Below are 12,474 nucleotides of genomic sequence, written 5' to 3'. Positions count from 1 at the left end.
TTTCTATGTCATATGAATTTATGCTTCATCCCACTGATTTGAAGGAACCGACCTCCAAGGAAATGTGACTAAAATCTCTGCCTGAATCATCATATATCCAAAAATTCTGATTTAATCAGTGGATCTGGTTATTAAGCAATATGAAATAATCTTGATATCAGGTGATTTGAGGACAATCAATTATTTCTTAACTCCCCATTTTTTATACTCTCTGGTCTAATGTTTTAGGAATTAGAAATGTTTAACAGGAAGACCATAAATGACTATGGGAAACTGAGCTTGTTGTACTTTGGAATATTATTTTGGGTAAGACTGGGAAACCCAATCCCTGGAAGTGGCAACTGGAGTGGCAACTAATGACATCAGCCATTTTTTCAAGGGTGAAAATCAAACAGGCATGAGAGCTTGGAAGACAATGGCTCATTTTCATTTAGTAAAACATTTCTGTTAATGTTGTAGAGGGAAAATTAGACGAAGCATACATTTGTTTATTGTCAACACAATGTTCTCTGAGTTGGGCATTGCATTTACTTGCAATGACTTCCTTTTAATTGTAAGATCTCATGGCTGTCACCAGTGAAGGAAACAAAATTGCCTTGAGGCTTAAGATGATTGGCTTTCCCTTTCATATGCATTGATCAGTGGCTCCTCCTGTGTTTCCACCATATGAAGAAATGTGCTTTATACATTCTTTGGGGGGATAGGTATTTTCTTTGGTTCTGTTTGCTTTCTCACCATGGTTATGGGATTTTTGCAGTGCTCTGTGTAAGTATATGACTGTGTGTGGTCAACTGTGCTGTGCTTGCTTGACTGTTTCAGGAGATGGAGCCATATTTGCCTTTAACTAGCCAGGCTGTACGGTTCTGCGTCTCGGGAACAACAGTGTTGTTCTGGGTGAGCATTCATTTGAATCAGTGCTTTAACATGTATAACAAATATTAATGGTCTCTTAAGATTGCATTTTAACATGTATTTAAGCTTTTGCTTTGTAGCTCAAGCACTGCATGTTGTTTGCTATGAGGAATTCCAACTAACGTTTTTATACTTTCATGCAAAGTACACATTGAATCAGATGGCACACAGTCCACAGCCCACTAAGACCAGATTACACCCTTTTATTGAATCAAACTATTTGAAGTTTATGCATCATAATTAAATTACATATTTAGATGCAAGTTGTCATAGATTAATAATAGGGCAATGTATTTTGTTATTCCAAGATCAAATTGCAGACTCTAAATGGAATTTTGGGATGTCAAGTCTGTTGCTTTAAAATGGAAAGTGATATGCCACACCCAAAACTGAAGCCATTAGCTTTTCAGAAATCCTACACAAATTTAATCAAGCCGGAATATTTTGACTTGCCCAACAGCCTAGTTATGCGATGTGTAGCTGTTACTGCTAATTTGTTTTGAGACCACTGGCACATTGGAGAAAGTAAGGGTTGCATTCCTTTGTTGTCAAAAGCACTGGGTGGCATTTCCAGAGATGTCCAATATTTTAAGATAAAAATTCAGAATGCTGAATATTTCAAGATAAAAATTCAGAAGGTTATATAGTACCTTGCTACTATATGGATTATCAGCTCTTGTATCTGTGGATTTTGTGGTTACATACTACTGATGTGCTTTGCATGGGTTTGCATGATGTATGTAGGGCAATCTGCCTTCAGAGTGATGTAATGTTACATATCTGTTAAAACCATACTACTTCAGACTAAAGGTGAGGAATTGCGTGTTTAAATGCTTTCCTTTATTTTTAAAAAAGAAAACTTCTTACACTTAGAAAATTAGATTATCGGGGTAGAAGGTGTTCCTCTAGCTCAGTAGTTCTCAACCTGTGGGTCGGGACCCCTTTGGGGGTCGAACGACCCTTTCACAGGGGTTGCCTAAGACTCTCTGCATCAGTGTTCTCCATCTGTAAAATGGATAAATGTTAGGGTTGGGGGTCACCACAACATGAGGAACTGTATTAAAGGGTCGCGGCATTAGGAAGGTTGAGAATTACTGCTCTAGCTCTTGTGCTGATATGCTACTTTCTTATCTTCAGAGAAAATGTGGTCATGTGTACAGGAAAGCATTAAAACACAATCCCTACTTGAAGTCTTAAGTGTAGTTTATGAATATCTTGGTGTATAGATTGGTTCTTCAATTGCTGCACATTTTAAAGCTTCTTCCTATGAATTACTAGTGGCTGCATGCATTCTTGGTAAGATATCAGTGTCCTTAATCTGTATGATTTCTTTCAGATCTCCTTGATCATTGCTAGTATGATAGCTGTGATAGTATACCGCCTTGCAGTTTATGCTGCTTTTGCCAGCTTCATGGAGAATGCACAAACCCCAACTCCAATTCGCCGTTTACTGACACCACAGCTGGCAACATCAGTCACTGCGTCATGCCTGAATTTTGTCATCATCATGATCTTGAATTTCTTATATGAGAGGATAGCCACCTGGATCACAGATATGGGTAGATATCTCACATGAGAACAAGACTGACAGAGCTATATTTCTGCTTATGTGATGAGAAGCTGCATTGGCTTTTGGAAGGTTCAATTTTCCACCTATTTCTATGGGCTAATGTTCCTGAGAGCCTGATTTTTATTAGACCAGGATAGACTGATCAAGTTAGATCTCAGAAGCATCCAGAATTATTGTGAAAAGCAGGTGATGGCAAACTACCTATATTTGTCTCTTGCCTTGAAAATCCTACAGGGGTTTGTGACTTGATTGTAATTTCCACCACCAGTGTTCCTGGGAAACTATTATTTTGGTCTCTCATTATAGAATTTAATTGGTCTCGTAAGAGATCCTTAATTGCATACCAGTTATGAGTAAGAACCCCAAAGACCTGACCATCAGACTTACCAATCTATGGACTGGTGGTAGTTCATTTCTCCATGTCTAAATTACCTCTAGCTTGAAATTCTTATCATCTGAGAGCATTATCATCTGTATTTGACCTCCCTGAACGTTACTTTGTTCACATGCGTAGTCATTCGAGTGTTAACTTCAACTGTATTCTCACCACTAATAAAGTTTGCACTGACTCTTAGATTGGACTGTAAACCATGTCTGTATTGCTGTATTGTTAATGAAAGAGTAATTATATTTTTCAGATCCTGGGTCCTTTGAGAAAGATGTGGGATAGAAATGTTGTAAATAAGTAAATCAATTAATGGTTGAATGAATCACTGAGCAGCATATAAAATATAGTGAAATTAATCAGGAATACTAAAATTAGTACTTGCAGGACTGAGAAAATGATTCATAATTACAGTTGTCAATTATCAAATGGAAATCTTGCCATTTTAATTTGTTTTAACTTATTTGAGTAAGTGCTAAAAAATGTGTGTGTTGTTTACTTTAAACAAGTAACCCTATGATGGCAAATACCACTGACTGGCATGAGTTGTCCCCTGGTGGTCAATTCAAGCTCTGGCTGTGGGCTTGGCTCACTGTTCTGTAATTGGTTCCCTCTGCTGGCAAAAACCTAATTCACTGACATTTAGTCTTCAAATAGGTGTGTGTGCTAAGGGATTATATCAGCATTGCAGTAATTGCAATAATTTGCAATACTGACACCAATTTCCAAATTGTCAAATTTGGCTAGGAAAATCAGAATTCACGTGCAGTATGTGAAAAAAGGATAATTAAAGCCCTGTTTTATTTTGTTGTCCTTGCAGAAATCCCAAGAACTCACCTTGAGTATGAAAACAGACTGACCATGAAGATGTTCCTATTTCAGTTTGTCAACTACTACTCTTCATGTTTCTATGTGGCTTTCTTCAAAGGAAAATTTGCAGGTTACCCTGGTTCTTACACATACTTGTTTGGTACCTGGAGAAATGAGGAGGTATGGATTCAGTTTTGAGTTAAAAGGGCGGAAAAGTTACTAACCTCTCTGATTTTTATGAAGACACTATGTAAATTTAGCATCATATCTCAACTCTTCCAAGACCAGGTGTGTCTTCGATGTATACTGAAAGGGAAAGATACCATTGCTGATCATTTTAGAAATTAACTGTAGAATGGTATAGGGTCTCTTCAATGATTAGTCTACGATTTGGTTTTCCAGTGCATCCTAGTTATTTTATTCTATGCACTGAAGAATCCAGTAATTCTGAGGAGGCTGGTAGCTGTGGATTGAGTTTTGACTTTACCTTGTCTAATGCATTATGAGATGTTGTTGTGGTGCTGAAATATCCAGATGTGATTGGCTGAACTGCCCTAGTATCACAGGCAAATAAGTTTTCTGGCTTGGGGTCCCAAGGTCTCTGATTGTCATCAGCTGCTAAAAATAGTCAAGGTAGGAAGCAGTATTCAGAAAAGGATGGAGTGGAAGAAACATAAGCCTCGGAAAGCAAAAGCATGAGAAAACAGCATGCCCAGGTAGAGTTAGGGGAATGTGTGTGGGGTCATGGGACTCTCCAGAGGACTAAGGGGAAGAGAAGAAAAATGGGAGAAAGAAACTGTGAGGGGGAAAAGATGGCAAGAAGAGAGAGTAGAGAAGAGAACTACATGTGGCCAGGAGGCAGAAATAGATTCAAATCTCTAAGAAATTCCTCCTCTGACTGCAATTCTCTCTCCTGCTTTTTTTCACCACACTGGTTCTGTGGTACTGTGGCTGATCTCCATAGGCTGAAGCTCCATTTTAGGCTCCTTACTAGGCTATGCTGTTCTCTGCACAAGATCCTCCTTCTCAGATGTCTTCCATCTACCTTTCTCCTGAGAAAGCACTTTTCCCCTCAGAAATCTCCTCTCTCAGATGTCTCCTATGGTTCTGTCACAGGGGCAAATATCTTCCCTCCCAAATTCCAACAGACAGCCAAGCTTGTAGGGTTACACATATTTTAAAAACTCAGTTCCTATCTTCTCTTTTAGCACTATGACTTGGGTCTTATTCCATCTTTCCACATGGACAACTCCTCTTGGTTGCAGAGGCAGTGTTCCACTGTGGAGCCCTTTGGTGCTAGGCATTTCCATGCATGCAAGAACAATTGGCTTTCATACAACTGGAAAGTGCCCATTGTGAGTGGGAAGAAGTTCTACAATCTAAACCTACATGTTATAGAGTGAAAATGGATAGAAATATAGAACCAAGCCTGTGTGGTTTTCAGACAAAACTCATCTTGCTGTTTTTTCTTTTCTCAGTGTGATCCAGCAGGATGCTTAATAGAACTGACAACACAACTTACCATTATCATGGCTGGCAAACAGATCTGGGGGAATGTCCAGGAAGCTGTCGTACCGTGAGTGATGATGAAACTATTATCCTTTTTTAAAAAAAATGTTAATTTGAGCACTATTGCCTCCTTCGTTGAGCTCAGAATAATAGTAGAGGCATGTTCAACACATGAAGGCGAGTTTGTCAGCGCATTCCCACAGTTCACCAACCCAGGTCAGACAACCCAGATCTAACTTATGGGCCAGATTTCATTTTTCCTTTCCTTATATTCCCTAACCCCAATAAATTGCACTGACAGCCTGCTACCTGAATGTAGGATGGGGAATCTTTCAAAAATGAATCTGCCTGTTAAACCATGGAGCATAAATTTATAATAGGAAGTTAGTGAGATATCGGTTCTAACAATTAGCATAAAAAGAAATATTATGGTTGTAGAAGGCTTTGATTGTAAGATCCAGAAACAGATTTATAGTTCATATTTCTTGTGCCTATGTACTAGATTCAATTTTTTAGGCAAATTGAATATCCCATTCCAGCACCTTTTCGTATGGAATGCTTTGGAGTCTCTGATCACATAATACATGTTTATGTCCTCTAATATTCTGTCCCCTGTCCCTGCCAACTGTGTTTTTTCCAGCTGGATCTGGAATTGGTGGGGCCGTCGGAGAGCCAGGAGCAGCCCAGAGAATTTGTACAGTCGATGGGAACAGGACTATGATTTGCAGACCTTTGGAGCCTTGGGCCTATTTTACGAATACCTGGAAATGGGTAAGCACAATCCATCGAAATATTGTGTCTTGTGTACTGATATTGATGCATTTCCTTCTTTTCCATTTTTCATCAGTGAGCAATAGGGGATTTAATATGTATCCATCCTTGAGCTCATGAATTGCTGTAGCTACATGCAGAAGCAGTTCTGTAGGATTACTCTAAGAAGTTTTTGTACAGTTGAAGTGATCTGTAAATGAGGCAGCATTTACGGATGCCCTGTGACATGACATATGGAAAAAGCATTGCTATTTGCTCACAAGAGTTGCCTAATGATCAATGTTTTGATATGCTGTGTGATGCGATAGTATATAAGATGAATTTTAATGACCATTCAGCACAAATTCAGTCTTTGTACCTTGCACACTTCTGGACATAGCAAAAAATGCAGCTCTTCCTGTAATACACAATGAACAGCATTGCTTTCTCTGGTGTTGCAATGAGCAAACATAAGCAGAAAATTTAAAGCCAACAACTTTTTGTGTTGTGATTGCTCAGAACAGCCAACAGAGGGCACATGGTAGCTATCAAGTATAGCTTCTAAAATCAGAAATTACACAACAGTGTTACAAGAGTTTTATCAATGTTAATGTCACGACAAATCCTACCCTTTGTCATGACGTTTACCATAAATAAGTACTAGTACTATTTAATTGGCTCCAAAATGTACTTTAAGCTAATATTCACTGTAGTAGCAATAGGAAAAAAATATGTAGATAGCTTACCACCCTGACCTGGATGGCCCAGGCTACCCTGCTCTCATCAGATCTTGACTGCTAAGCAGGACTGGCCCTGGTTAGTACTTGTATGAAAAACCACCAAGGAATACCAGGATCACTGTGCAGAGGAAGGCAATGGCAAACCACCTCTGTTAGTGTCTTGCCTTGAAAATCCTATGGGGTCACCTTAAGATGGTTGCGACTTGATTGCCATTTACACACATGCACACAAACAGAGATATTTTTTCCATTTATTTGAATGTATTTTAGAGTTAAAAAAACCTAGAACCATGTAATGGAACTATATTATTGAATGCAAAGTAAAGGTCAAAGGGGCAGAGATTACAACCAAAATGAAGAGTATTTTACTGATTTTCTGTTTATTAATCCTGTCTGATTATGGAGGCTCAAAACAGTTTTCAGTCTCTCATTATTTCTTAACCATCTGAATATCTCCCCCCACCCATTTCTCCCTCATTCCCATTGCCTGTAGCAGTTACATGGAGGCCGTAGCTTGCAAGACAACCCAGTCCTTATCAAGGCTTTTAATAGCTGGAGTCACCCAGGTCTTTGGTTGCAGGAGGCCTTCCTCTCTGCACCAGGGCTTTTCCAGAACATGAGAATCCAAATGAGATTCAGACTTGCAGCACAGTCAGATCTGTTCATCTTGCAGTTTAATCTATACTTTATTTCAGTGATTCCCAGCCAGGGTTCCATGGTATCCTGGGGTACCGTGAGCACGTCCCAGGGGTACCCTGGCAATGCTACTGCCCCCCTCCCAATGGAATCAAATGGATTTGAGGGAGGGAGTTTGGGAGCTTCATGGGCTCCCTTTAAACAATGTTGAAAAGCAGCATTGTTTTATTTGCCTAAATTCGGCGTGGATTGGTAGAGATTTAAAGGGAGCTCTCCCTTTAAATCCCCCCAATCCACGCCAAATTTAGGCAAATAAACAATGCAGCTGTCAACGCTGCTTTCCCTCCCCTTCACCTGCTTGTCACTACCCCCACCTTCTTTTCCCAGTGTCCTTGGTTGCCACACCCCACCTTCCCCTCCCAGTGCCCCTGCTTGCCACCCCCCACAACAATCACTCATGTGGTAAAAATGCACAGATCATCATGGATCCGCCTGATTTTTCCACTTTGTCACCCCAAAATCACAATCACACCACAGCCCGAGTCCATAGCTACATGTCTGAACACAACAATCATGCATCCCACATTCTGTGGTGCCACAATGATGCAAAAAAAGCAGTGGGAGGTGTGGGATGGGGTGATGCTTGCTGTTATTCCCAGCAGGCTCTGTGGTAGAGATTTCAGTGGGAGGGGCTTTACTGGGGGTCTTGCTCAGGGTAGGGGCACCAAATTTTCCGCAGGGCTGCTGGTGAGTCTCCTGAAAGGAACCAGCAAACTTTTTTGAAGTTTTCATGGGAGGGGAAATGCTGAGGGCACCCAATTGAAGGTGAAGCTGATGTCCCCAGAACGAGTGCCCAGCCATCCAAACTTCAGCAAAGTTGACTGGTTCTTTTCAGGAGACTCATAAGCATCCCTGTAGGAAATTTGGTGCCCCTACCCAGAACAAAATCCCCACCAGAGCCCCCAATAAAATCTCCATCACAGAGTCTGCTAGGTATAGCAGCAAGCCCCATTGAGGTCTATGGTGGGGAAAAAAACATTTTTTTCCCACCATAGAACTTGCTGACAGAGCCTGGCAGATTCTCTGCTCTGAAGTGGCTCCATTGCAGCCAATGGTGAATTTCTGCGGTGTTTGTGGGATGCACATTTTTCAAAGTAGAGCCACCAAACTTTCAGGGTATCTTCAGGAGACTCTTGATGATACCACCCTTTTGGGGGTCCATAATGTGGACCCCCTACAGCAAACCTCACCATACCTGGGTGGCATCATCAGGAGAGTCTCTTGAAGATACCCTGAAATTGCGGTGCCGCTAGCTTAATAATGCGTTCCCTACAGACTAAAAACAGAAAAAACCCTAAAAAATTCCAAAAAAATCAAACAAATCTCAAGGGTACCCTGAAATATGAAGAGCGAGGTCAAGGATACCGCAATGTCAAAAAGGTTGGGAAACACTTCTTTATTTCCTATTAATTGCTTTTTCTGATATATTGGTTTAATACACAGACATAAACTTTTTAAAGGAATACTTATATATTGTGGTTCCATCCTATGAGCTGCTTGTTGAGGCAACCTCTTATGATGCCAAGATAATGAGAGGGGTGGAAGTTCAAAGAATTACAGTAGCCACATCTTATGTGGCAGGCTGCCCTGAAGAGTGGGAATCGGGTGAAATACCCTTCCAACTTCTTGTGCTAATCAGTTTCTGCCAGTTTCAGTGGGAGGGGATGATTTCACCCAGTTCTTCTCACTCCAGTCTTCTGTGCCACATTTAGTCCATAATAATCAGTATCTATTTTCAGTTATTACAGGGAACTACTGAGGTAAGAGGGAGGCTGGTAAGATCAGCCTCCGGACAGATATGGTTCATGTTTCTTAAGAAAATGTATGAACTATTATTATTTTTCCCAAAACTGCTAAATTTATACAGAATGTTCCGATATATTTATTATGATCAATTCAAATATAATTTCCCTCAAGCATCGTTCAGTTTGTCTCTCTGTCTCTCCCTTGTGTGTCTAGTTATTCAATTTGGATTCATTACTCTGTTTGTGGCCTCTTTTCCATTGGCTCCACTTCTTGCTCTGATGAACAATATCTTGGAGATTCGAGTTGATGCCTGGAAGCTTACAACACAGTTTAAAAGGCCAGTGGCAGCCAAAGCGCATAGCATAGGTATTTGGCAAGAAATTCTAAATGGAATGGCAATCTTGTCAGTTGTCACAAATGTAAGTAGCAAAAACCATTGTATTTGAAAAGCATATTTAGAAGAAAGTTATGGCAAATCTATACAATAAGTATAAACTGTTTCAACACTTCTAGATTCTCTAAGAAAATCATTGTATTTGAAGTTCTGCAGTGACTAATCTCAGCATTTTAAAGAAAATGCAATTTTCTCAGGCAAATGACAATTAATTTACAGTGCAGGGCTCCTAAGTCCTGCTAAAATTAATGAAACAAGTTAGTTGCTGTAACTGCTTTAGTTAAATGCTGACTGACCCAGTTATTTATTTGCAACTTGTGAGCCTACCCTACTAGAAAAAAAACCCAAATTCATGAGTGAGTGTGGCTCAGCTAGGGCAATCCATTTTCTTTCCTAATAGCAAGAATCAAGGAATCTATTTGTTAGGAACTCCCTCTGCCAATTTGTTTATAAGAACAGATCTGTTGAAAAACATTCATATACCAAGGTTGCTTGTGTATTTGAAGGCCTGGTGTTTGTCAAGTCTTGGATCTTGGGGCTATAAGCAAAGCATGATCTGTTTTGATCACTGTTCCTTAAATAACTCAAGGTTTTTTTTAAAAAAAAATTCAGCCTTTAGGTAAATAGGAAGTGTTCATTTTATCTGAATCACTGACACAGTTGCTTACTTCTTCTCCACAATTTGTATTTTAATGTCAAGAATAATGTGCCTTTCTGCACTGCAAGGGACTTTCCCCTAAAACAAGAGAGGATCATCCACTGGTAGAGCAGCCTTTTGGATCAGGTGGGGGCTTCTTGCACGAGAGAAAAGTACTATCACTAAAAGAGCAGATCTATGGGATCCAAATCCATCTTGTGTTATTTGCTGCAAGCCCTGATGGGACTTATTTGATCTTTGGAAACTACACAGTAATTTTGCTAGGATTATATAGGGCAGGCTTGTAAATAATCCCTTTTCTGATCACCCAGAGCAGGTAAGAGCTTCTGTCCGGTAACCAAGCAGTGAAACATTTCAGAAGTCATTTTTGTCTGTTGTTTATTAGAGATAATCAATAGCTAACTTAAGAGTATTTGGACAGCCAGTCTAGTTGTGTGTGTGTGTTTATGGATGAATGAATGGATGGATGGGTGAATGGATATCTGATAATATATATAGATATTTTTATGAATAGATAATTTATATAGATACCTATATCTGTATATCTATATCTTTCAAGAGAGAGGCAACCAATAATGTTTTTCAACTCATTTGTAAGGCTAGCATAAACATTGAAAATACAACGTACCCAGTTTCAAAGCAAATTTCCTTTTGCTGACCACTGGTAAATGCATACTTATTTTAGAGCAAATATTAAGTGTGGGCTGATGGAACTTACATAGTGTGTTTACTTTCTTGCAGGCATTCATTGTAGCCTTCACATCTGATATGATCCCTCGGCTAGTTTATTATTATGCATATTATACAGATTCTAATTCACCCATGTCTGGATACATTAATAGCAGTCTCTCCGTATTCCAAACATCAGATTTTTCTGATGCAAACAAACCTGAACACTCTACAGAAGATTTTTTAACCTGCAGGTTAGTAGTACTTAATGACTTGTATATTTTAGACATAGGTTTCCTTAATAAATTGGTTTAACCCCTTTTAAGGCTTAGACAGCTTTAAAAGGGATTAGGCAGATTCACACAGGATAGATCTAATAGTACCCACTAGCCATGGTGACTAAAGGCAGTAAACCCCTAAATACCAGTGCCAGGGGGCAACATTGGAGCAGGGCCTTGGTATGTTGTTGGATCTCCAGTGGCACTGGTTAGTCTTTTGTAATACAGGATGCTGGACTAGATGGACTGCTGGTGTGATCCAGTAGGGCTTTCCGTATGTTCTTAATGGAAAAACAAGTCATATTTCATAACACACATGTTGGAAGTAAGGGAATATAATTGCTAGATTATTTTGTCTTATGTTTTACTTCCACAATTAAAGCAGTGAGGGTAGAACTAGAACTGTTGTCAAAAAAACAAACAAAAAACTGATGTGAATTCCCCAACTTTTTTTTGGAATGTGTAGAAAAATAAACATTTTGCATATTACCTTGTACATTTCCCAAGGACTTCTTCATTTGGCAGGTAATATTGGGCAGGGAAAGCATAAAGCGATAAGGTTGTACCAGATGTTTTCTTAGCTTCACATTACCAGGAAAGGACAGTCACATCTAAAAATTCCAAAGTGTGTCTTTTGCCTGTGGATACTTAAATATGCAGATCAGGAAGTTTAAATCCTCCTGATTTTTGAAAGAGTGTTGTCTGTGCTTGCACAGAAAATGCTCTTTTAAAACAGTGTTAGTCACTGCTAAGACCAGGGTCAGCCACCAGGCAGCAACAGATACTGGAATTGGCTCCCAGGCTCCATCACAAATGCCTCATGCCAGTCCAGGGTTTAACCCCAGCTCTCTGAAGCACCAGCTGTACCCACCACAGAGAACTGGGCTTGGCCAGGGGCTTCATTTCCCCCATGTGTGGAAGATGAGATTTCTTCCTACCCCCCCCCCCCCCGTGAGGAGGAAATGGGATTCTTCCCCCTATGTGAGAGAGCTGGGATTTCCCCCTTGTGAGTTTCATGCCCCCCCACTAGTCACATCTAATACCTCCAAATAAGAAATGTACGCTATCACCTTTTGTGTCACATGGTGAGTTTTTGATTCAATCTTAGAATGAAAATCCACGTGCAGTCTGCTTTAAGAATGAGATTCAGTTGTCTCCACTGCAGTGCAGTTTGGTTTTGTATGCTTCTGTGGTCCATATAGCATACACAATTCCAGCCGTGGCTCAAGTAATGATTCTTTGGTAGCTACCAGCTTCTACCACTGAGTTCCTTTAGGGGAGTAGATTCGAAGCCCTTTCTAGAGAATGTCACAGTGGACCTACGGAGCTGCTACACCAGCATCCAGTGCCGATAGTA

At 40.0% G+C, this 12,474-nt stretch overlaps 1 protein-coding gene across 1 annotated transcript in view; it reads left to right on the top strand.

Annotated features, from left to right (window-relative positions):
• The window catches only part of ANO5 (anoctamin 5), an 82,001-nt gene that overhangs the window by 64,371 nt on the left and 5,156 nt on the right, over positions 1-12,474 (top strand). Inside the window, exons 13-19 of the mRNA XM_048484587.1 lie at positions 229-306; positions 2,249-2,471; positions 3,688-3,857; positions 5,156-5,253; positions 5,827-5,957; positions 9,332-9,537; positions 10,912-11,093. Coding sequence (XP_048340544.1) covers positions 229-306; positions 2,249-2,471; positions 3,688-3,857; positions 5,156-5,253; positions 5,827-5,957; positions 9,332-9,537; positions 10,912-11,093 — 1,088 coding nt within the window. The remainder of the gene's footprint in view (positions 1-228; positions 307-2,248; positions 2,472-3,687; positions 3,858-5,155; positions 5,254-5,826; positions 5,958-9,331; positions 9,538-10,911; positions 11,094-12,474) is intronic.

This window comes from Sphaerodactylus townsendi, linkage group LG02 (genome assembly GCF_021028975.2).
Source record: "Sphaerodactylus townsendi isolate TG3544 linkage group LG02, MPM_Stown_v2.3, whole genome shotgun sequence".
Classification (NCBI taxonomy): Eukaryota; Metazoa; Chordata; class Lepidosauria; order Squamata; family Sphaerodactylidae; genus Sphaerodactylus; species Sphaerodactylus townsendi.
Note: the sequence above shows the minus strand (reverse complement) of the source record. Positions and strands in the feature narration are given on the sequence as shown.